This window comes from Lycorma delicatula, chromosome 1 (genome assembly GCF_047948215.1).
Source record: "Lycorma delicatula isolate Av1 chromosome 1, ASM4794821v1, whole genome shotgun sequence".
Taxonomy (NCBI): Eukaryota; Metazoa; Arthropoda; class Insecta; order Hemiptera; family Fulgoridae; genus Lycorma; species Lycorma delicatula.
This window is the reverse complement of record NC_134455.1, coordinates 277,373,415-277,396,650: the sequence shown is the minus strand read 5'-3', so window position 1 is coordinate 277,396,650 and position 23,236 is coordinate 277,373,415. Positions and strand designations below refer to the sequence as shown.

Genomic DNA, 23,236 nt, shown 5'->3' with positions numbered 1-23,236 from the left:
TGTTAGCTAATTATTCCGATTGTATTCGGAATTAGATTCAGTTAGTCTATTTCCAAAACCACTGAATACCTTCCAGATGCACAGATTCGTCGGAACATTGCTTTCTCCCAACATTTAATACATATCCAACTAGTTCACTGGTTAAAAAATGGTAAAATATATGTAGGGCGTCTTATTTTCGGACAGATGATAAATACACTTGAAACTTTGCATGAGTACTAATAGCCTGAATACTCATCCAAAACAAATTCATCTATATTTACCTGGACAAAAACTCTATAATATATTCTTCATTCTCAGTAACACGGTTTTCCATTTCGTTTGCCGACAGAAATCTGTGACAATACAGTGCCCCAGTGGGTAAATATTTAAAAATATTTCTTATCCATTTTCAATAATGTGTAGTTGTTCGAATGGTCTGTTTTAATTTTTTTTATGTTTTTGAGCAAATTCAAAGAGAGCTCTAAATGATCAAGGTCGGGCTTATTAATTCCCCAATTTTAAATCCGAGAAATTTGAGTTAGTGTAATTAAAACGTTTTTCAAAGCTTCACGCATTATTACTGGTAATTAAATCATACTTCTAAATTAATCAATTTTGTGAACCAACATCAGGTTTTACTTGATTTACTTTGCAAATAATAACTTTAGTTAAATATATTAAACAAGCATATGAACTTTCTCGTTATATTATGGAATTTCTTACCATTTGAAAACGACTGATGTATTAATTACAGAAAGTTGTATAATTCTGTGAATACTGCAAAATAAAATGGTTTCTTCATTTACAAAAAATGAAATTCCCTTGATCGCATCGGATTAAACTTATTAACTGTCTTTAAATAATCAGTCACCAGTCATTTTTTTTTTTTTACTGGGTAGTTTAGCGTCAGATTTTTAAAACGCATGGTTTAGCAGATCATATAATGTTACTTATTGGAAGAGCTAATTCACTTTAACATACTAACGGTCTTGAAATTGTGGCCCAGCAAAGTTCTATGCACCATTCTTGTGTTGTCAAAGCCAGATTATCACTGTATAGTCTCATCATTGAAGTAGTTTTAGTAATTACACAAACACTTTTTTTCATGTATTCGGACTTGAAATCTAATGGCAATAGAACCTGAAAATTTATTTTTTCCATTTTTTTTAACACATCCACATCTCTAGCTTGAAACAGTTGTCAGTTCTTCAATGTCTCCGGTAAGAAGTCCATTAAACTATAGTATAACTATTTCTAAATAAACCAGTAGCTGGTCTTCATCGTCAAAGTGAATGTTTCTTTCATCAATATTTCTTTTGTAGTCGGAACATTATTTTTTGCAGGATTTAGCTAATTATCCAATCAACTGATATTTAAAACAGATTTTTTCTTTCGTCAGACAAGCACGGCCAAACAAATGATCGAATTGACAAATAAACAGGCCTTTTTTAATCAGGAATAATTTACATGCGGCCTTTACGATATCTGAGCTGTAAGGTTAAAATTATCCTTAAATTATAGAAAAAATAAAAATAGTTGAGTTTGTGTTAGATGCACAAACTCTTTTTTTATCAAAATTTTAACTCAAAATTTTTATTGAAATTAGTATAATCTCATAGACTTCTAAGAAAATTTCAGTACTTCTAAAGCAATTTCACTAGTTTTCTGTAATATTATTAATTTATTTTCTAAAATTGTTGCCTAATTTTTCTGATTATAAGTTAAGAACAGATTCACTCTAACACGATCATTCTAACAATTATTGCATAACCCATCTTTTACTAAAAGTACGTAGGAAAAATTTTTTGGCAATACACTCGTCATATTGTAATCGTCTGCATGCAATGAAGTGGACTCAAGGTAAAATTTTTAGATTGACATTAATTATTACCATATTATTTGAAAAAGAGATGTTTTAGCAAATATTTAATTCTACTTCAAGGTATTGATAATAGAGTCCGAAGAAATCTTAAGACTAATTTGAGATGAAAGAAATTTGTGGTAGAGTCTTGTAGAAGGAAGAGCAAGGAAGGTGGTGGATCAGACACTAAGACTTCCTGAGTGAGTAGAATTGATTCAAGAAAAACCAAATATAGAGGACAAAAACGGTAAATAAAGACGAAAAATAGAATACATGAAAAAGATGAAAGTTACGAGAACTATGCTGAATCAGGTAAGTTATAAAGGAAAATATTCTTTACCAAAAAACAAGTATTTAGTCTATTTTTTTAAATGGCAAATCGGTAATTTTCATGTATACGTTATTATTACATTTTTCTTGTGAAACTATTAAAATTAGATTGCTGGAAGAAGAAGTAGATCCTACAAAACGTTAAGTTAGCTATATTTAAATCGTTTTTCTTGTACTGTTCTGGCAAAAATTGACTACCGCTTTATACGAAAAATACCTTGGATAAAATCTTTTATATATTTTGAGCACTTAGATTTTATAAAGATTTGTTTTAAAATAATATTTTTACTTTACTCACTACTTGATGTAGCTACATATTCTGACGTACACGCACACACACACACACACACACACACACACACACACACACACACACACACACACACACACACACATATTATATATATATATATATATATATATTTCTTGTGTGCGTGTGGATGTTTCTGAACTCCTCCTAAACGGCTGGACCGATTTTGATTAAATTTTTTGTGTGTGTTCAAGGGGATTCGAGAATGATTTAGATTCACAATTTGGTCCACTGGAAAATGTTTTTTTAATTAATTTTTTATTTATAAGTAGTTGCTGATTTTGGAATGTTTTACATTGGATCCGGCAGACTGCGCTACCATCGCAGTATCGAATATTCAATAATATTCTATTTTAATTTTAGTTTGTCCCGACAGTTGGTGCTGCAATCAAATTGAGAAAAATATTTCGTAATTTTGTGTTATTATTGTGTTACAAAAAATCGCGAGAAAACAGTTTTTTAATAAATAAGAGGCTAATAAATCAGATGGAAATGTAAACAAAGGAAAACCAATCAGATCAATGCAAGATGGCCGCTGATAAACACAAGGACCAATCACAAAGAGCCCGTATGGCCGTTGCCAGTGTAAACAAAATCACAACTGATTAAGTAACAAGTAGGCAGCACTGCGATCGCGTTTAGAATTGTGCGCGTATTGGGAAATATGATATTACATTATTATTTATTGAAATAACGTTTAAAGTGTAATTAAAAAGTATACATTGTGCAAATTTGTAAGGTGTACAGTATTGAAGTGAAAATATTTTTTTAAATTTATTTATGTGCTGTTGATCTTGGGATGGTTAAGGTTCACAATTGGGCCCGGTAGGCAGCATGTGGATCCGGTTGGCAGAGCTGCAATCGCGTTTTAGAAGTTTTTTTTTCTTCAATTTTTTGTTTATCAGTCAAACCCGGCAGTTGGTGCTGCGATCGGATTCTAGGAACTTTTTTTATTTTGTTTCTTTTTCGCATATCAGTTACTTGGGTCGTAGCTTAGTGTTGCTCTTACATTAAAATTCGTATTTTTAACGGACTACTGTGTTTAGAGAATAATTCGGAATTAAATCCGATAGGTAGTGCTGTTCTGACAATTGGATTTATTTACATTCTCAATTTTATAAAGATGAAATTTTATAAGGTTCCGTAATGTTTTGTAAGTTTCTTAATGTTCAGTATTAATTGTAATGATTTTGCAGCCACAACACTTCGTTAAAAAATTGTTTTCCACCGAATACTGTGATTAGAGAGTGGTGTGAATTAAATCCGATAGGTAGTGCTGTTGTTTTGCCATTTGGATTTATTTATATTCTACTTTTATAAAGTGAAAGGTTAAATTTTGTTAAATTGCTAATGTTCAGTTTTGTAAGGTTTTATGAAACTTTCAATTGTTGTCATTTAATCTGTATGTATACTCAAATCTAGCAATAGCGAAGCATTGCCGAGTCTGCTAGAATTGCGCGCTTATTGAGAATATTATATTATATTATTATTTATTGAAATAACGTTTTAAAGTTTAATTAAAAATGTACATTGTGCAAATTTGTAAGGTGCAGTATTGAAGTTAGTATTTTGCATTATTTTTCATGAATTTTAATGATGTACACACGTGAATTCAATAACAATCAACTTAACCTACAAATTTAAATTGTCAGTTCTCATTTGATTCTATGTAGTATTGAACGGCTCTTTGAAAATAAAAATTTGTTTGTAAAATAAATTATAACATTTTAAAATTAAAATATAAGTTACTTATAATATAGTTTAAAGTATATTTAAAAAATTGAATTTATAATGTTTTAGCCGATTAATTTTATAAATTTTTTTTTAAAATTATTTTTAATTTACAATTATCTAAAATTTGGTAAAATAGATGTTAAAATAAAGAACGAGAAAAATGAACAAAATTTCTACTAAAATTTTAACTACGTTGCTTTTTTACAGTTCTTTAATTTTTTTATTAATTGATTAATTAAGCTGTTACATGGTTATGAAACATCAAAATTTTTAAATAAAAAAAAAAAAAATGTAGGAGGTACTTTTTCAGAATGATGTTAAGTAAAAATTAGTAGTAATGTGTATGAATATTTATTAATTATACTAATTATTAATTTTACGACGTTTCGATTTTTTAATTCAATTTTCATCGGACATCTCAATATTTAGTGAAAATAAATATTAACCATACTACACATAATTAATCAATAAATCCATTACAATAATACAACAATCACAAACTAATAATATCATACTAATAGTCATTTTAATGAAATTTAGAACACATTCCTGCTAATTTTAACTTAATTAAGTTACTTATATTTATGTGTGTGCATTTATTACACTCTAATGCCGCGTCAGGACAACGTCTGACGGGTCCGCTAGTATATATATATATATATATATATATATGTGGTAGTTAATGGTAGTTAAGCATAGTTTATTTAATGCATGTTTTATTCACAGCCTGTACTTTTAATTTCATTTGATGGTTAAAAATCTCAATCATTTCATCTAACTCGTTTTTCTCATTAAATTGCATATGAGTATGACCATGCTCACAATAAAAAAATATTATTTCAGCTATTTTAAAAATATTAAATAAAATAAAATAAAAAAAATTCGCTTGAATTATAGTAGTTGTTTTTAGAGTATTAGTGAAAATCACCTCCTGAATCGATTTAATAATTAACTCGTGTATTCAATGCAGTGTGGTTTCTACAGCATGGTTAACAGATAATAATCGCGAAAGGCCGTATATGAAGTAATTCGTTGCTGTTCGTATTAAAAATCGACTGATGGGATTACATGTTCTAGTAAACATTTTATCACCTCTAACATGAAACCATTAAAAACCAATGCAAATTAACGAAGTATTTGTGTATAGATCGTTAACAACATTTTTCGAATTATCAAAATTTCGCTATAAATGTAATCTTGAAAATATTTGTATTAAAAATTTCAGTAAAACATAAAGCTTTTCAGCTACATTAAACTAATTTGAATTGAATATGATTTTTTTTTTGTTTTGTTTCTGTCACCATTAAATGTATAAAACTATACTTTGCAAGAAATTAACTTCCAAAATGTAAGAAAATATGTTTTTAATATTACTCTAAAAGAAAATAAATAGACAGGACATACCCCATATAAATTTTGTGCATAAACAAGTTTTCGTATTTGAAATGAAAATTATTACAAAATTTAAATTTTTTTAATTTCTTACTCAGTTATAGAACCTTTTTTGCTGTTGATGAGGATTATTTAAATGCTTAAGGATAAACTCTTTCTTTAATTCAAACCCAACGCGCCGAATGAGAAATCAGCATGCTAACTGCTGCACCAACTATATTATTAGACATATAGGATGCAATAATTTGTACTCATGAAATGCACTTTCATTCATTTAATGAAAACATGGAGGACTTCAAACATTATTGAATCTTACATGTAATGAAATTATGAAAGTAATGTACAAAAAAGTTTATTCTGTTCAATATAATTACATCTTAATACTGTTGAACATTAAATCTCTAAACTTTTACATACATTTGAGAACATTATCTTCAGTGATCTAAATTTATAAATAATAAATCGGAAAATCAAAATCGGCGTTATGAACTGGAATTTTTTTCTTCTTGTCTTCCTTCAACAATTTTTACAATTATATAATTCATACAATTTTTACATTTAACTAAAATCTAAATTTTTGATTAAATCAGTTTACATTTACCCTGATAAAATTTAAATTAAATCTATATATAAACTAATAAAATCCTCTCCAATAAATCTTAGTAGAAGAATTTCAAGAGGTTTTCAGTTTAATATGTATGTTCTAAAAAAATAATTATAAATGAGGATCATTTTACTAAAGTAGATTACGAGTATGCAATATATTTTTTACTAAGCTGAATATAGAATTTGTGCAAGTGTTACGCACGTTTAGCTTAGCCTAAGTAATTCCTCAAATATAGAGCAATTAAGAGATAAGTTTTCTTTCAATATCCTAGTAGAATATATTATAAGAAATATAGAAACTTGTGAGTTCATGGTGTGAATGTGTGAGTTGACCGCGCGCAGGCGAGTGTGCGCTTTGGTGAGTCATAGAGTACGCCAGTCTGACTCCAGTTTCCCAACTGACAACTACTTTCGTGCCGCGGGCGATCAGCCACATGTGACATGGATGTCGAGGTTTCTAAACGTCTTTTGTTCAAACAATTTTTACGAATTACTGTCATTTTTTTTCTCATCATTAAAGGTAAATATTTGTTTCATTATTTTTAAAGCAAAAGATGATTCTAAAACAAATTATTTTCCTTTTTTATGTAATAATCAGAACTTAATTGCAGTACCAACATTAGAAAATAAAATATTTTTACCATGTTATCCAAATGTTAAAAAAAATGTATTTTTTAAACTTCGTACTGAACTTTCAGATAAAATAATGTACTGAATATGTTGTGTACACCATTTATATATGGGTACAAGATTATATTAGGGACATTTAATGTAGCAAAAATTGCGTCGCGCGCGACACACACACACTGAGCTTCTGTGAGCATACTATATGCTATTATGTATATTTGTAATAAATTATAATTTTATAATTATACTATTATAATATTTAAATTACAATATAAATTAATTTAAATTATAATATTTAATGTGGAGGAAATTACCTTCCTGAAGCACGCAATTATCGTTCTGGTGTATCAATGTCTTACGTGATGATAAATTTTTTTTCTCGAAATTTAAGTCTTATTTTTTTGTTAAACCTGGCAAATTTTTATAAATTTACCTACAAAAGATATAATTTGCAATTCTTTACGGTATTGTTTTTTTTTTTGAAAAATATTTTTATCAATTTGCTTTAGTTCGGCAGATTTGTTAACGTGTGTAATTTTTATAAAAAGCAACCGTTTTTTCTGAAGCACCCCTGAAGTTTTATGTAATTGTTTAGTAGAAGTTAATGCGATAAAAAACTCTAAAAGAAAATTCTGATTCAGAGTGTAACATCGTTTTCATTACTTATTTTTCGCAAATATCTATTACTTCGTTCATGCTTAATATAGATAAAAATGATTAAAAAATATGATAATAATAAAAATCGTTTCAATTGTCATATGTACCAAATAATAATGAACTGTTCTTCCTTTATCATTAATTACTTAAAAGGCCTGTTTTGATTTTTGTCACCTGAAAGTATGTTTACACTAGTATATTTATGTTTAGGAATTGTTGGACGTTGCTAAAATTTAAACTACGGAACAAGTAAATTTATCTCCAACATATATTTACATCTAAATGATATATTTATCTATTCTTTTTAATTTGGCTAAATTTTTCTAGAGCTATTATTTTTTTCAGTTAAAAATAAAATAGATTGCATGAGATTATCTCATGACCTTGATTATCTTATGATTTATCTCATGTACTAGATTACTTAATTGTCTAATATGAGAAGTTAATTATTATCTAATATTTATTGTTGTAATTGATGTATTATTATATATAATAATTAATGTTATTTATGCACTTGAAATAGTTTTGAGTCTCATGTAATTTTACATCCATACTTTATTACGTATAATGAATGTTTTTATTGCGTTAATATTACATGCTTAGATTTTGTAGGAAATGATTTGAAGCCCCCTTTAATTAATTTGATTTTAGTTTAAACAAAATGTAGTAGATTTTTTTTTTGTGAAGGTGGATCCTAAACTAACCGACCAATTTGTTTTTAATTGTGTATGTCCCACCAATTGAAACCAGAATAAATTAACGGTTCTAAAGAAAAAACTGACAGGTCAGGTACTGGTTTGTAAATCAGCAGAAAACCTTTCAGTTTTATTTTGTATTTTTTGTTTATAACAGCTAAATAATTAATTTCTAACCAGCCAGTAACAAAAAAAATTCTCCTTGAAATACAGTAGGTAGTGTTGAAGAAAAAAATCTCAAAAGCACTGTTATTAGTTAGTTCCTAAGATTTAATTATTTACCAAGTATGTTCAGTTATAAGAATCATAATTTTGAATTTGCTATCGGAATAGTCTATTTTATAAAAAAAAAAGTTTTTATAATCTTTAAAATAAAGAATAAAAAAATTTCCACAAATCTATATTTTTTCATTCAGTAGTTTAAATCTCTATTATCGCTATATGATCAAATGAGGTGTATACTTTCTACTTGATTTTCTTGTTATTTCTTCTTTTTATGTACTTTTCCTAATTCATTTTTTTCTAATTGTCTGTATTCTACTATTATTATTTTATAAAACTGTAAATTAATTTATGCGTTCCCTATCTTTCTTATGTTACCTTTATGATCCCGTTATTTTTTCAAGTAAATTGCTAAACGGAAAAAATGAAATATAAATAATTGATTGTGGTCGTTAATATTATGACGTACTTTTTACTGAAAGGTATCATTTAATATTAACACACTAATTTTATATGAAGTCTCTTAAAAAACTTAAATGTATTCTTGAAATTTTAAACGTTTTTAACATAAAAAAATAATTTTTATTTAATTTGTATTTTTTTTAATAAAAGACTGAGAAATACAGTTTTGTTAAGCGGTGTAGTTCCTTTACAAACCGATAATGTTTTTTAATAAAAGTTTGTTTAAATTATGAAATAGGTTAATAAATCCGTACAGAATGTTTTGAAAAGGTCTACCATAATACGTATGTGAATGAAATGGAAAGATTTATGTCATCTTCCTTTTCACAATTAAATGATTTGGTACAAAATATATAATGCTTGATATATTTCATTGTAATCATTACTTTAAAATTAAAAGTAATAAGAGATAATTTTGTGTTATAATTTTATTATTTTTTTATTTATATCAATAGATATTCAAATATTTAGTTGTTGTTGAGGTCCATTATATTGTGACGATTGTGTAGAGTGGTAAGTACTGTTTGTAGCGCCTAAATAAGTTGAAAGATTAATTAGGAGTAGGTTACGTACGAACAATTTCAGTTTACCGTTTATCTAATTAATGATTAAATGTATTAGATAAAAATATTAGTAATCAACAGAAATTTATTTTTTATTGTTAACCGATTTTTTTCTAATCTGCCAAAACAAATTTTGAATTATGAATTTCCTCACTTCATTTTGAAATAATATCATTTTCAATCGCTTCCTTTGCAAATTTTTGTTTATTTTTAAATGGTATTAATTCGGAAGAAACAGAAAATGCAAAGTAAAAATATTGTTAATAACTGGGTGCGCAGTCATACCAGTTTTACTTTTAGTTAAAAGAATAACAGAAAATATAAGTATTTAAGTCAAAAAAATACCAAGGTTTCAGTTTCAGTCATACAACCTATTTGACAAATAAAAAAGTAGATTGATTATTAATTCTGAACGTTTTTCGTCTATTGTAGACTAAGATTACATTCAGTAGTCTCCATTTTCAATAGTAATTCAATAATTTATATGATAGAATTTTAAATATAAATCCAGTTTGATCAGTTCGATTAGTATTAACTGAATGAAATAATTACGACAAATAAAATATATTAGCAGCGTAATTAAATTTATTAGTGTAATTAAAGTGTCCGTTTCAGAAAAATGTAATAGGTAATAATTTTTTAGAAACCTTTCTGTACTGGAAGAGTAAAAAGTAAAATAAGAATATCTACAAAACAAAATTCTATAGAACAATCTTCACATTTACTTTTTTAAGTGAAAGAAATATATTCTTATAATGTTATTTTACTCCATTGTTTTCTCTTATTATTATATTACAATGTTGTAAGATCACCCCTACAGCTAACAGGAAGATTTAGGAATTGTGTCGAACTTTTGATCCAGCTGTCCCTTATTGATTCAGACATTATATAAAATTAAAGCAGAGATTTTCTGTAATATCTCGTGGAAGTTTATCTAATATATAATATTGGCTTTTCGTTTTTCAGGAAGTACAAAATACATCTATTCTTTTATTCAATAAAAATGTTAGATAACAAAATACCTTACTGAAACTAGATACTACAAAAATACAGTTGTGTAAACAAACGTTGTATGTGATTGCCCTAAAGTTTGGTCCGATGGCTAAAGTAGTTTATTATGGAACAATATTATATTTTCGGCAAAACAGTTTTAATTTATCTACTCTTGGAAAAATTGAAAGGAATAACGGCAATTTATTTAATTCGCATATTGATAATTATAATAAATTTTGTTTACAAAAAACATTTGTATTTCTGATTTACGTTGTTTTGTTTTTCTATTCTTAAAATTGTCGATTTTAAATTAAGTTAAACAATTTTTTTGTGGTTTGTTTCTACTTAAAGTTATCCAAACAACATTACTGAGTAAATACAGTTCGCATGTAAATTTATATATGTATATACTGTATATATGTATTAGAACTGGAAGGAAAACAAAGAAATTAATCGGTTAAACTAAATTTTAAATTATAATAGAGTTCTCGAGTATTAAATAACGCAATAAAATTTTCGATTTTCAAGTAGCGATGGATTTATTGCCAGTTTATGATTTGTGACAAAGAATTTTTTTACGTTTTAAATAGAGAGCAATGGTGCTGTTTAGGAGTTAGTATGTCAACGTTTTATAGTTCTACACTAATATTTTTTAGAATGTATATAATTATAATCGACAATGGAATATTGTACAATTCATTAGCCTTCTTCAACAGTCGGTTAAAATACATCTTATGAATATTTAGTGTTAGGTTCATTTTAAGGATGTAGAATGAATACAACATATTTAGTGAAACGTAAGAAAAAGATTTTGAACATAAAATATGTCAAGTTAAAATATGAATTTGGGTAAACGTGAATGTTGTTTTTAAGGGAAAACATATTTCTTTAATTTATGGTTTACCTTTGGTGAGATATTTTTGAAGGTAAAATCGACTGTTATCCAGGAAAATTAGAATCTTCATCAAAGTAGTAATAACATTTCTTTTTAATTTAAAAAGTTTCCTTAAGGATTTTACTACTTTACGTTTGTAACGAAAGTCCTAATTTAATTAACGTTACCTTGGTTGTTGGGAAAGTTGCAGGCCTGACTTTTTCACAAAAGAAAATGCAGGAGCATTATTATGGTGAAGGAGCAATTTCTTTTGGGCAGATGTTGAAGTTAAGTCTAAATATTATCCTTCAGCTGGTTCTTTCCTTTCTTTAGGAAGAGTTTGAGCTTCACACTACGAAAATCCTCAAAAACCACTGCCACGACTTCTCAGGTGTACTTGTTTTCTCTTTCTTTGGCGTTTTAAGAAACAGTTTGTTTTTAGAAACAGCGGAAATTCACAAAAGTAAATCTTAACACCCTTGAGAAGTGTTCAGTCAAATCCGTTTTTGGTCAACTATTAACAAGCGCTTGAACCATCGTGTAAAATTTACGAGTATTATACCCGGTCTGTCAAGATATTTAAAAAGTCGCGTATCTTCTGTCAGCGTTTATTTAATGCGGTATTATAGAATCTTCTGAGGATTTCGTTGATGGTAATGGTTTTTAGGAGTCCTAAGTGTTTACATCTTGGATGGATGTAAGACCACGTTTAAATTCAAAAACTTTATCTTCGAAAACAAAAGGAATATCCTCTAAAGTGGGATATAAATTAGTTGTTATGTTCGTCGAAGTTAAACCTTATCAAATTACTTTATAAGACATCGCGTGTGAATTAGATTCATTTTTCTTAAAATGTCAAAACCGACTTGCTTTACTCGATCCCCGGCAGTACGCCATTTAAAGGAGCGTACTCGACAAATATCATAGTCATTTAGTCATAATTGTGCCATATCTATGTCAAACCAAGAACTTTCCGAATTACTCTTACTACTATACGGTTTGCTTTTATTCATATGTTAACTAATAGATTCAACGTAGTTTACTATTGGGGTACTCAAGCCACTGAAATATTCATTTGATAAAAGTGTTATGTAATTTACATTGGTTTGCAAGAGTGTGTTTGTGTGGGTATGTCATTATCATAAAATATTCAGTAGAATGAAAGATGAATTTCTTTTAGACAATAGGAATTGCTGTTTTGAGGTGCCTTACAATTATTTAAAGTTTTTTCGTTTTCAGCAAATACAAATTCTAATTGAATAGTTATTAGGAAAATATTCGATGACCAAAATCTATTCATCCTAAAATCCTGATTAATATAAAAGAATAAACTCAACTGTAAGTTGTCTTTTATGATTTAAGATTACATTTCTTTTATTTAGGTTTACCTTAAAATTTAAAATGACTAATAGTAGTGAATTTGTTTTTTAGAGATGTTTCTAAAATAACTTTACCTACGTATTTTTTAATTACATAATAGTATCTTTTTCAGCTATTTTTTACTAATAAAAATAAAAAAGCTTTTTTCCAATGCAAAGGGGTCATTCACAAATAAAGTAATACTAGAGAAGGAGTGTAAAGATTTTCGTTACAAAATATAAAAAAAAATTATCATAAATTTCTTTAACACACTTTACAACCAAACTTAATTTGATTTTTAATCTTATACTGCTAGCCAGGACTCACGTAACGCTAGAAGGGTTATAAAGATATGTCAAAGCCTCAATCAAAGTAGGAGTCCAAAGTGGAGTAGAAATTCGTTTCATCACTTCGAAAAATCACAAACTTTTATTAAAAAAAAAAAAAAAAAAATGTTAATCTGTTTTCTTTCTTGAATATACAATATCTTGTAATTTATCTTAATTCTCTCTCACACAAACACACACACACACACACACACACACACACACACACTTACTAACAAATTATGTATGCAGTTTATAATTTCATGTATATATATATATATATATATATATAAATATAAAATATGCTTGAAAAAAGATAATAGTGTTATTTAGATGTTTTCTTTTTTTTATTTAAAATATTATCGTGATATTATTTTATATAATTTAAGAATTTATAATTTTTTTTTTTAATAAATACCCTGTAAAATGTTAAAAGGTAACTTTTAAAAGATAATCCTCTATAAAGTTAAGAGGCACAATAAAATTAATTTACCAAATTTTTTTTCATAGAAATTATTGTTATATCTATATATCTTTTAATTTTTCTCTTTCTGATTAATTTATTTGTTCGCAATGAAATACAAGAGTAAATAATAAATGAAATATAATTTATACACCACATTTAACTAAAGAACTGAAGAACTGAAATAAGTTACAGAAGAACTGTGTTTTTAAATTGTTACATAAACATAATATTACCTTATACCGCTCGTCATTAAATGATCGTGTGCTCAAACGTAAGTCCGTTGCACAGTTTCTGCTCTCCATTCTATTCTATTTCCTGCTAAACTTCAAAATTATTAATAGAGTCCATTTCCCTTTAGATCTTCTATCATTTATTTTATTTTCCGGCCTTTCTCTTTAAACCGTCTTTGGAACCTTCTAGTACTGAGTTCATTAATCGTTATACTCGTATGATAAGTCCTAACCGATCAACTTACTATCCTGAATTGATCTGAATAAGATTCTGTTCTCATTGAAGAAATATGAAGGCTATATCGTAAAATTCTAATTTTGCAGTTGAATAAAAATATTTTTATTTTATTATTCAGTTCGTAAATTATATAAAGTTTAGTAATATCTAAATAATTTTTATAAACATTACAAACAACCTACTTTTTTTACATACATATAATTTTTTAACAATATGCGTTAAAAAAATTATGCAAATATTCAGTTGATTTAAAAAATATATATTTAAAATTACAAACACTGTAATTATAGCGTATAATAATCATTAATATTCACATAGGTAATATAAACAGATATTTTTTTATATGGTTTCGAAGTCAGTTTTTGATTTCAGGAATTACAAAAAAATATTATTTTTCTATTTGTTTCACATTAGTTACATAGAAAAATACAACAAAAGTGGTATTTTTGAAATGTATAGATTATATAAACATTTACTGGGATTGAAATCCAAGTAAGGAGCATTCTTTATGTGCAATCATGTGATTGCACATAAAGAATGCTTATTAAAGGTATGTAACTTTAATGAACTAAATTTATTTATGAATATATATCTGTATCTAAAAAGCAACTTGTCCTGACCGACTGACTAACAGATTCATCAACACCGAACAAAACTACTGAAGATAAATTGATGAAAATGTTTAGACGTGTTCTTACAATGTAAGTACCCACTAAGAAAAATTTATTGAAATTCCCAGTTTAAAAGTTAAAATAAAGTAGCAATGCTATTAACTATTTTTCTAATTTCTCGGTAATAAATGAAGATATCAGTATAGTTTTTAGTTGCATGGTAATCATATGGCTATCTAAAAACTAGTTTGTAGATTTTTGAAATTCCGAGTTTAAAGGGATAAAATATATTTATTTTTTGAATTTTTGATTTTTTAAATATCTCTGTAACAAATGAAAATATCAACTTGATTTTTGGTGCTGTAAATTTCATGTAAATATATAAAAACAATTTCTAGATTTTTCAAATTTCGACCTTAAAGGGATGAAGAAAGGTAAAATATATGAACAATCATTGAAACATTTCCACGTTTCCGATAATACAGATAGAGATATTTACTACAATAAAGTATGCAAATGCTTTTAGGATTAATACCTAAAAGCAATTTTCGGTTTTTTTTTAAATTTAGACTTTTTAAGCGCTGCGTTGGTGTACGTCGTGCCGATTCAACCAACACATCCCTGTTACTGTATGAGCAATGCGACTGGCTGCACCTGCCTCCGGTTGCTTGATTAAAACACATAAAATAAAAGTTATTAAAAAATTGATTAATCAATTTTGAGTTGTTAAAAAAATGGGTATTTAGTTAGTTATAACTAACATTTTTAAGATGGAGCCTGACTGTTTTGAAACCCACATTCTTAGATCACTCAATATTTCAGGTCCTGCACTAAACCAAGTGTTGCTCTGAAGAAATTACAATACACTTGATAGTTTTTATAAACTAAAACTACTTATTCTCTAGATTTAAGCTTAAAAATATTCTTCAAATATCTAAAACTATTTTTGGGTTTTGTGAATATCTATTTTTAAGGGGTCCGGCGGTGTACGGCTCAGCGGCTTAACTAACACTGCCGCTGCCACTGTTACTGTGTGTGCATCGCGACTAGCTGCACCTGGTTTCGGTTATTTGATTTCAAAACTTAGATAACAAAAAAATTGACCGCAACGGGAGTCGCCATTAATGACATAGAGCGGGTGAAGCTGTGACGGAGATGCTAATAAATAAATATATATATATATATATATATATGTGTGTGTGTGTGTGTGTGTTTTTTTAATACAAGTATTGTTTACAGTGACAGAATATGTCCAGCGGATTGTCCTGGAAATTTCCGGAGCATTTAATAGTAGCCTTCTGCTATTTACCAACTCCAAAAAAGCGAATTTGCTTTAAGTGAATTGCAAGTTCTTTCAGTCGTCGGGATATGCTGCTCCACGAGGGCATCCATGAGGTTGCCAAGACGCTGTCCAAAGGATATCCCCAGGTCTGCGTGTTGGGTTCTTTATTGTGGGTGGTAGAGTTTTATTCTTTATTGCGGCTGAGATTGCCCAGCGGATGTTTCATCGTGGGTTATGCTAATTATGGGCTCCTGCTGGTCGAAGGAGGCTCGCGGAGGGAGGTTAAAATCCGAGCCACTTAAGCTTGCAGGGTGCTTGAGCTGTGGACGTCATATGACCCATCAACACAAGATGACGTTTAACCCGGAAAAAACTACGATGATGCTCCTCAAAAGCCGTTTGGCAGTGAATCAGCGAGTCCGTGTTTCGATGGCAGGTTAGCGTATAAACTATGTTCTGCTTCAAAAGTACCTCGGGGTGTTTCTTGATGAGAAACTGCAATTTAAAAAGCACCTTCAATGCGTCGCGGAGAAGGCTTGCAATGCCTTCGGTATTCGACATGTAGTCAATCCTGATTGAGGTCTTAATTTTAAATTTTCAAGCATTCACCATAAAGGCTCGTGCCTTTATATTAATATGGAGCGTCTATTTTGTTGGATAGGCTAAAATACAAAAGTTATCGGAACATATTATTAACGGCTCAAGGCCTAATATTGTGAACGGTAACGGGTAGTTACCGTACTATTTCACGGAAGGCAGTTTAGTTATTGCAGGAGTGAAACCGATAGACTTGATTACGTCTGAATAGTAGCAGCGTATGTTGCTATGAGTTAACTTCGGATAAAGTTAAAAAAATTGAACAATATGGCAATGCCTTGTGGTAGGCGGAAAGAATGAGACAGAGGATAGGCGTTATACGCATTATCTCCTTCTAAATGTTGTTAGTTTGCGGAACGCCTCTTGGTTACACGCTAATAAATATGTGACGCAATTTCTTTCCGGCCATGTTGCTTTTAGGACAGAATACAGAAATTCGGCTTGGTAGATTCTGGGATGTGTCTTCAGTGTGGACAATTGGATGACACCTACTATGTTTTTATGAGTACTTGAGGTACGAGCTAATGTGCACGGAGACCATCTGTTGTACTGATCTTATCGGGTCGACGTTGGATTTCCGTGTCAACTGGAGGAGCCAGGCCGAATGGGCAATAGTGGAAAGTTTTATAGTTTACTTGGCAAAGGAGAGGACTGCAGAGTGGATCAAGAAACCTACTTGGATTTCTCTTATATTTTGTTTCTGTTGATATTATATTTTATAAATTGTGTCTGTTATTTTTTGATATCTTTTGTTTTACTTTTTTATTTTTATTTTTTTATTAAAAATATTTTTGTTGTTTTTCTCCTTTGTTTTGTTTTGTTACAGTGTTACTGTGTTGTTGTTGTTCCGTATAATATTTTTATATTTCTTGTTGCATGTTGAACTCACTTTTGTCTTCTACTGATAGGTAGAGGTAGAGGTAGGTTTCAGCTCCTTTGTTTCGTTAAGTCCTTTCAGTCTTACTTAAGACTCGGTAAGATGCTACGAGTGACATTCCTATCGGTGGTATCCAAGCTGAGGCGGACTGGAATATGTCAAAAGCCAAGGATTCGAAGATGACCTCCGGTAAAGCCCATAAGGGCTATTAACGGATGGGGTGGCAGAAGGTGACTTCCCCTTCGGGGGTTAGGACATCGGAGATAGCGATCAAAACTTGTCTCTGGGTTGGTTTAGTATGCTGTTAATACACAAATACAGTATGTATATTGTTTGTAATTACATCGGTTATAGTGACAAACCGGTTATATGACTTATTTCTTCTACTGCAATGCAACATTTTATCGCTTAAAATATCGGACCAAAGTGACTCGTCAGTAACGTAGTATATCTATTGTAGCTACAGAAATATTTTGACGGTTAAAATGAGTCACCTTTTCCTTTTTAACTGCATATGTACTGTAGTTCTGGTTTTTCTTGTCTTCTTCCTGTACCACATTAACCTGTACCAGTAAACTAAGTAGCCACATTCAGTTTTTATTAATCTTTCGCTGTGAGTGTAACATACCGTGTAGGTACGGTACATTATTTTACGTATCCTGTGTAATTCATTTAATAGTGATTTAATTATGACTTCGCGAAAATCATTCACGATAGAGGAAACGGCGTACATTATCTGCCAATTAGAGAATGGTGAAACTATTAAGGACATTGCCTTAGAATTAGTCGTAGGTCATTCGACAATGTCGGTGATATGGAAGAACCGTGAAAAAATTAAGAAAAATGTTGATACAAATTCTATGAAATAAAAAAATTAACGGCTTCCACAACATAACGATGCAATCCAAGCGCTGTTAAAATGGTTATATACTAGCGGTCTAGTGATATCCCTATTAGCAGCCCTATATTGCAAATTAAGGCGAACAATTTTCCTGAAAAATTCGGTAAACCACGTGAAATAATTTCAGCTTGGATACAACGGTTCCGCCATCGTCACGAAATTGTGTTGGGAGAATATGCTGCGAGGCCGCAGCAGCACCAACCGCAGTGTCAGAAAAATGGCTAGAAACCATTTGGCCAAAATTAAAAGAAGGCTATTTGGACGAAAAACCTGTAATACGGATAAATCTGATGTTTGTTTTTAACTGACGGCAATAGTGGAGAGTTTTGTAGTGTACTTAGCAAAGGAAACGATTGCTGAGAGAATTTAGAGCTCTGCTTGGATTTCTCTATTATTCTATTTTTGCTGATGTTTTGTTTTATAAGTTATGTTTTTGTTGTTCTTGTCCTTGTTTTGTTTTTTTTTTCCCAGTGTTATTGTTCCATGTAATATTTTTTATGTTACATATTTGTTGAACTCCTTATTACCTTCTAAGGGTAGATAGTTCAATTCCTTTGTTGGTTAGGTCTTTTCAGTCTTGCTTAAGACTCAGTGAACAGTGTGGGATTGTTTTGAGTTCATTAATTAGTATTACACCGATGTGAATGTCACTCGTGGCATCCTGGCCGAGGCAGACTGGAATATGTTAAAAGCCCAGGTTTCAAAGATGACCACCGGTAAAGCCCATAAGGGCTCGGAACGGAGGGGGCGGCGGAGGGTGTCTTCCCCTACGGGGTCAGGATGACGCCAGGAAGAACCCTTTGGTTTAAAGGCGTAACGTGTTTGGGGGCAAAATTATTAAAGAAAAACTAACAGTTATAATTGCTGCAAATATGACTGGAACTACAAAAAAAACTTCTCGTTATAGGTACAAGTGCTAAACCCCAATATTTCAAAAATTTATAATTGCTTTTATTATGTACGAAAGTAACAAGAAATCTTGGATTAAAAGTGATATCGTTACATCTTGGTTACAAAAATGAGACTGTGAATTAAAGATTGAAAACGACAAAATACTGCTGCTCCTTGACAACTGTCCAACTGAGCCACACTTTGAGAATCTTTCGTGTATAAAGTTAGTGTTTCTGACCACCGAAAAAAACAGCAGGCTCAAAGCCATTTGATCAAGTCGGTAAAAGTTCACTACAAAAACACCTAATTTTATAAATGATAAAGGATTTAAATCAAAAAAAGAAACACAAATAACTATTCTGGATGCTATAATTATATTAAAAAGATCATGGAATGAAGTTTCTTCGCTGACTGTAAAAAATTTGTTCGACTTGCAGGAATTTTACCACAGGCTGGCAAAATTACTGACATCACACGCGAAGAAGAATTTTTAGCGGAATGGGGGGCAATAGTCTACAAAACCAATCGTTGTCAAATGCATTTTTGAAGATTATTAAGAGGATGACAAAGATTTAGAAACGCATGAAACTATAACAGGTGATGATGTAGTTGCTTCAGTACTGGCAGTAATAGATCGGGACGTAGGTAATGACAACGAAGGTAACGATAGAGACAACGACGAAGACAGTAACTCGCCAAATCTTCCAGAAATTTTAGCGCCAATGAAAACGCTTGCCGGTTTCTCAGTTTTACAGAAACTGCTAATAAAGAAACAAAGAGAGTTTGTTTTGATTTAGAAAAAGACCTTCAAAAACTGTACTACAACACGAAATGTTAGAAATAAAGCAAAATAACCGACTTTTGGCAGAATAAGTAATTTTTACAATTTTTCTCTATCTTCTTTTACGCTAACATATTTTATTTATTACTGCATATTTTTTTATTTTTTTTTTTACTTTATTACGGAAATAACTTATTATTATTATTTTTAATGATCATTATTTTACTGCATTACAATACCCTTGTAGATGGCATATTAAAGTAGTACCAATAAGATACCTAAACATCAGTTATTGTGACTATCGGTTATAATGACCTAAAATCGTTGGTTCATTGGAGGTATAAACGATATTTACTGTGTATGTAAAAATATTTATCTTAGAAATAACTTTGATTACACTTTAACTGAAATTTAAGGGAGAAATATTGCAAAAAAAAATAACCGTTTACGAGCAATAAGAAGTTGAATTACGAACAAAACACAATAAATTTACCAGTATCATTATAAATGGACAGATTTAACAAATTGATAAGCGTAATTTTTATGAATAATAATTATAAATAAATATAATAAAAAAAGTAATATATTAAGTATTATATATAAAAACATAAAAATTCTTTACATGAATAAATAACTAATATTTTATTGTATTTCATAATATATTAATAATTTTGTGTACGGTTTTAATAATTTTTATTTTTCAAATTTTATCTCCTGCCGAACCGTTGTTAAGAATGTGTCCCCATATTCTTAATACGACTCTGCATATTTTGATATAAAAATGTAAAGTTTATACTTTATTCAAACTCGTAATAAAAATTCAAGTAAATTAAAAATGAAGCAAAAGACCAAAAACATAAGATTTCCCGTTCTTTGTTACCTTATTTCGTTATCAATGCAGTCTTCTTCGTTGGTCCTGAATGACTCTTCAGCAATTATTAAAAACATTATTATATTAAATAGTTTTGTTTAAGACTGAAGTAGTTAAACATTCCTATTACTAGCATTAGATGTAGAAACTCATTTCTAACTCACATACGCTATATCTAATTATGAATATGAATAGAAAATTATTTTTACTCATAACATAAATTTAATTATAAAAATTGTGACGCAAAGAATTCCTGTTGCAAAATAATAATTTCAAATAAACTTTCCCTTAAGTTTAAAGAAAATATTTGCAAAGTCACGTGTATCTTATAATCTAAATATATTTGCCACGTAGTAGTCGTATTCGTGATTTCCTGATCGACATCCTGCCAAACCGGATATCCTTGATAAAAAATTTGACAAAGTACATTTTCACAAACATTTGCTGGCACAAACTTATTAATTGCAATTATTTATATAAGTATATTAAAAATTAGGAAATAATTTTTTGAGTTACGTACTATCTAATAATTACCGTTATTAGTAAATTTGTTTGCAATTTTTATGCTTATGTTAAAAATCAGTGAAACTAAAATTTTCACTCCATTATAAAAAGTATGGTATCGGTATTGATTTCAGCAAGTTTAATTAATCTGGGGGTATCTCTTCATTAGTCTACCGCGTAGGACTTCCCGTTAAGGTATCAATGCCGTTTTAATAAACCTATAGAGCAAGAGTTTCATGATCTTTTCCACCATCAAAGGCATGCCATTCTGTTGTATAATAATACTACTTTCAGGTTAATTGAGTAGAAGACAATCCAATAAGCAAGTAGTGAACTGGAAATGCTATTTTAATGAGACAATATTTAAAGGAAGATAATTCAAACTTCTGAGAGTAATTTAATTGAATCGTCAAAGTAAAATAGATGTAATGTAAAACTTCTAATTAAATAAAAATATTCCTTGCGACTGAAACAAGTTGATTTTAATAAAATAATTATAAACCCTATATTTAAGAATATGAGAGTTAGAAATTAATTTTTACATTTTTTTGAAATTGACAGTTTAGATCTATAGATTGACAAATTAACAAAAAATAATTTGTAAAAATAATAGTCAAATAAAAATATTAGAAGATAACAGGAAATGAAACATAAATCAATTAGTATAAATGGTATAAACAATGGAACACATATTGTATTTTATTTTATATTTCTTAACAAAGTTAAGAAATATAAAATAAAATAAATTGATTTATACTGAACAAAGAAATAACTTTTATCTATTTTTACTTTTTTATCTATTGAGTTTTACTTTAACTAATAACAATTAGTACTCAAAAACTTTTCTTTTTATTAATATAAAATCTCTTTTTTTTTAACTTCCGTTCTAACATTTTCGATCTTAATTATTTCGTAGCCAGCTTTAAATATATATTTGTTATATTACGCTGTGGTCAGTATAATATAAAACACTAATGGCTTCATATTTAATTTTGGGTGAAGTATCACTTAGCATATCAAAGTATTCCAAATGGTATCCAGCTGCTTTCACAATGGTTCTTAAACAGAAAATAATTTTTGTAGGTTCCAAGTTTTTATGTTTGTTTAATGTTACAAAAATACCGTTTTAGATTCTATTTTGAGATAATATTGGTCATATTTTACCTGAACCTTCTTAGGGAATAGATATTTCTCCAATTTGTTTGACCATAAAACAAATATATCGTGTAGTTTTAAACACATTACTAATATACTTACAAGTAAATCTATAAAACCAACTGAGATGTTTTGGATGAATTCCTAAAATGAATCTCTATTTATAGAATATTACTGTACTTTTAAGGTTCGACGTAAGGGTAATAAAATAAAAAAATGAAAAATCATTCTATATTTAATAAGTCAGCATGTATTTTTATAATAAATTAGGTAAAATGGCAAGCTGACTACTGTTATTTTTTTTTTTCTAAAACGCAATGTGTTTAGGTAAAATGTTATTGCACTCCATGATCTGTTCAATATAATAAAGTTTAGGTGAGGAGTAATTGTGCGATGTTATGATTATATTTTAGATAAATATAGGTAAGTAAATTTTAAATGGGGAAACAATGGAGGTTTTAAGTGTGGTGGATAGCGTGTGAGTAAAGTTTTTACTATAAAAAAAAGTATGATTTTGTAGAAAAATATCTCTAATCGAAAACTTGGGTCAGGATTAATTAGTTTTCAGAATTTTGAAGGGAGATGTTTTTGAACGTTTCTTTTGTCATCTGGTAAAATCTTTTGAAATTTTAGTAGATATTTTTTTTTAAAAACAATTATACGATTTATCTTTATGTATTTGATTTATTAGGTGTTTTGATTACTACACTTTTGCTCTCGCCAGTAAACACCGAATCTTTACTTAATTTGGTGTGATCAAAGCTCACTTCGGGTTCCTCCTCAGTGTCAGTTCGGCCAATAGGTCCCATTCTATTCCTTCTCTGAGGCCTGAAATAATT

The 23,236-nt window shown here is 29.0% G+C and overlaps 1 protein-coding gene across 1 annotated transcript in view; it reads left to right on the top strand.

Moving 5' to 3' along the window:
• Positions 1–6,599: 6,599 nt before the first annotated feature.
• The window catches only part of LOC142318315 (uncharacterized), a 232,534-nt gene continuing 215,897 nt past the window's right edge, over positions 6,600–23,236 (top strand). Inside the window, exon 1 of the mRNA XM_075354888.1 lies at positions 6,600–6,735. Coding sequence (XP_075211003.1) covers positions 6,657–6,735 — 79 coding nt within the window. The 5' untranslated portion in view covers positions 6,600–6,656. The remainder of the gene's footprint in view (positions 6,736–23,236) is intronic.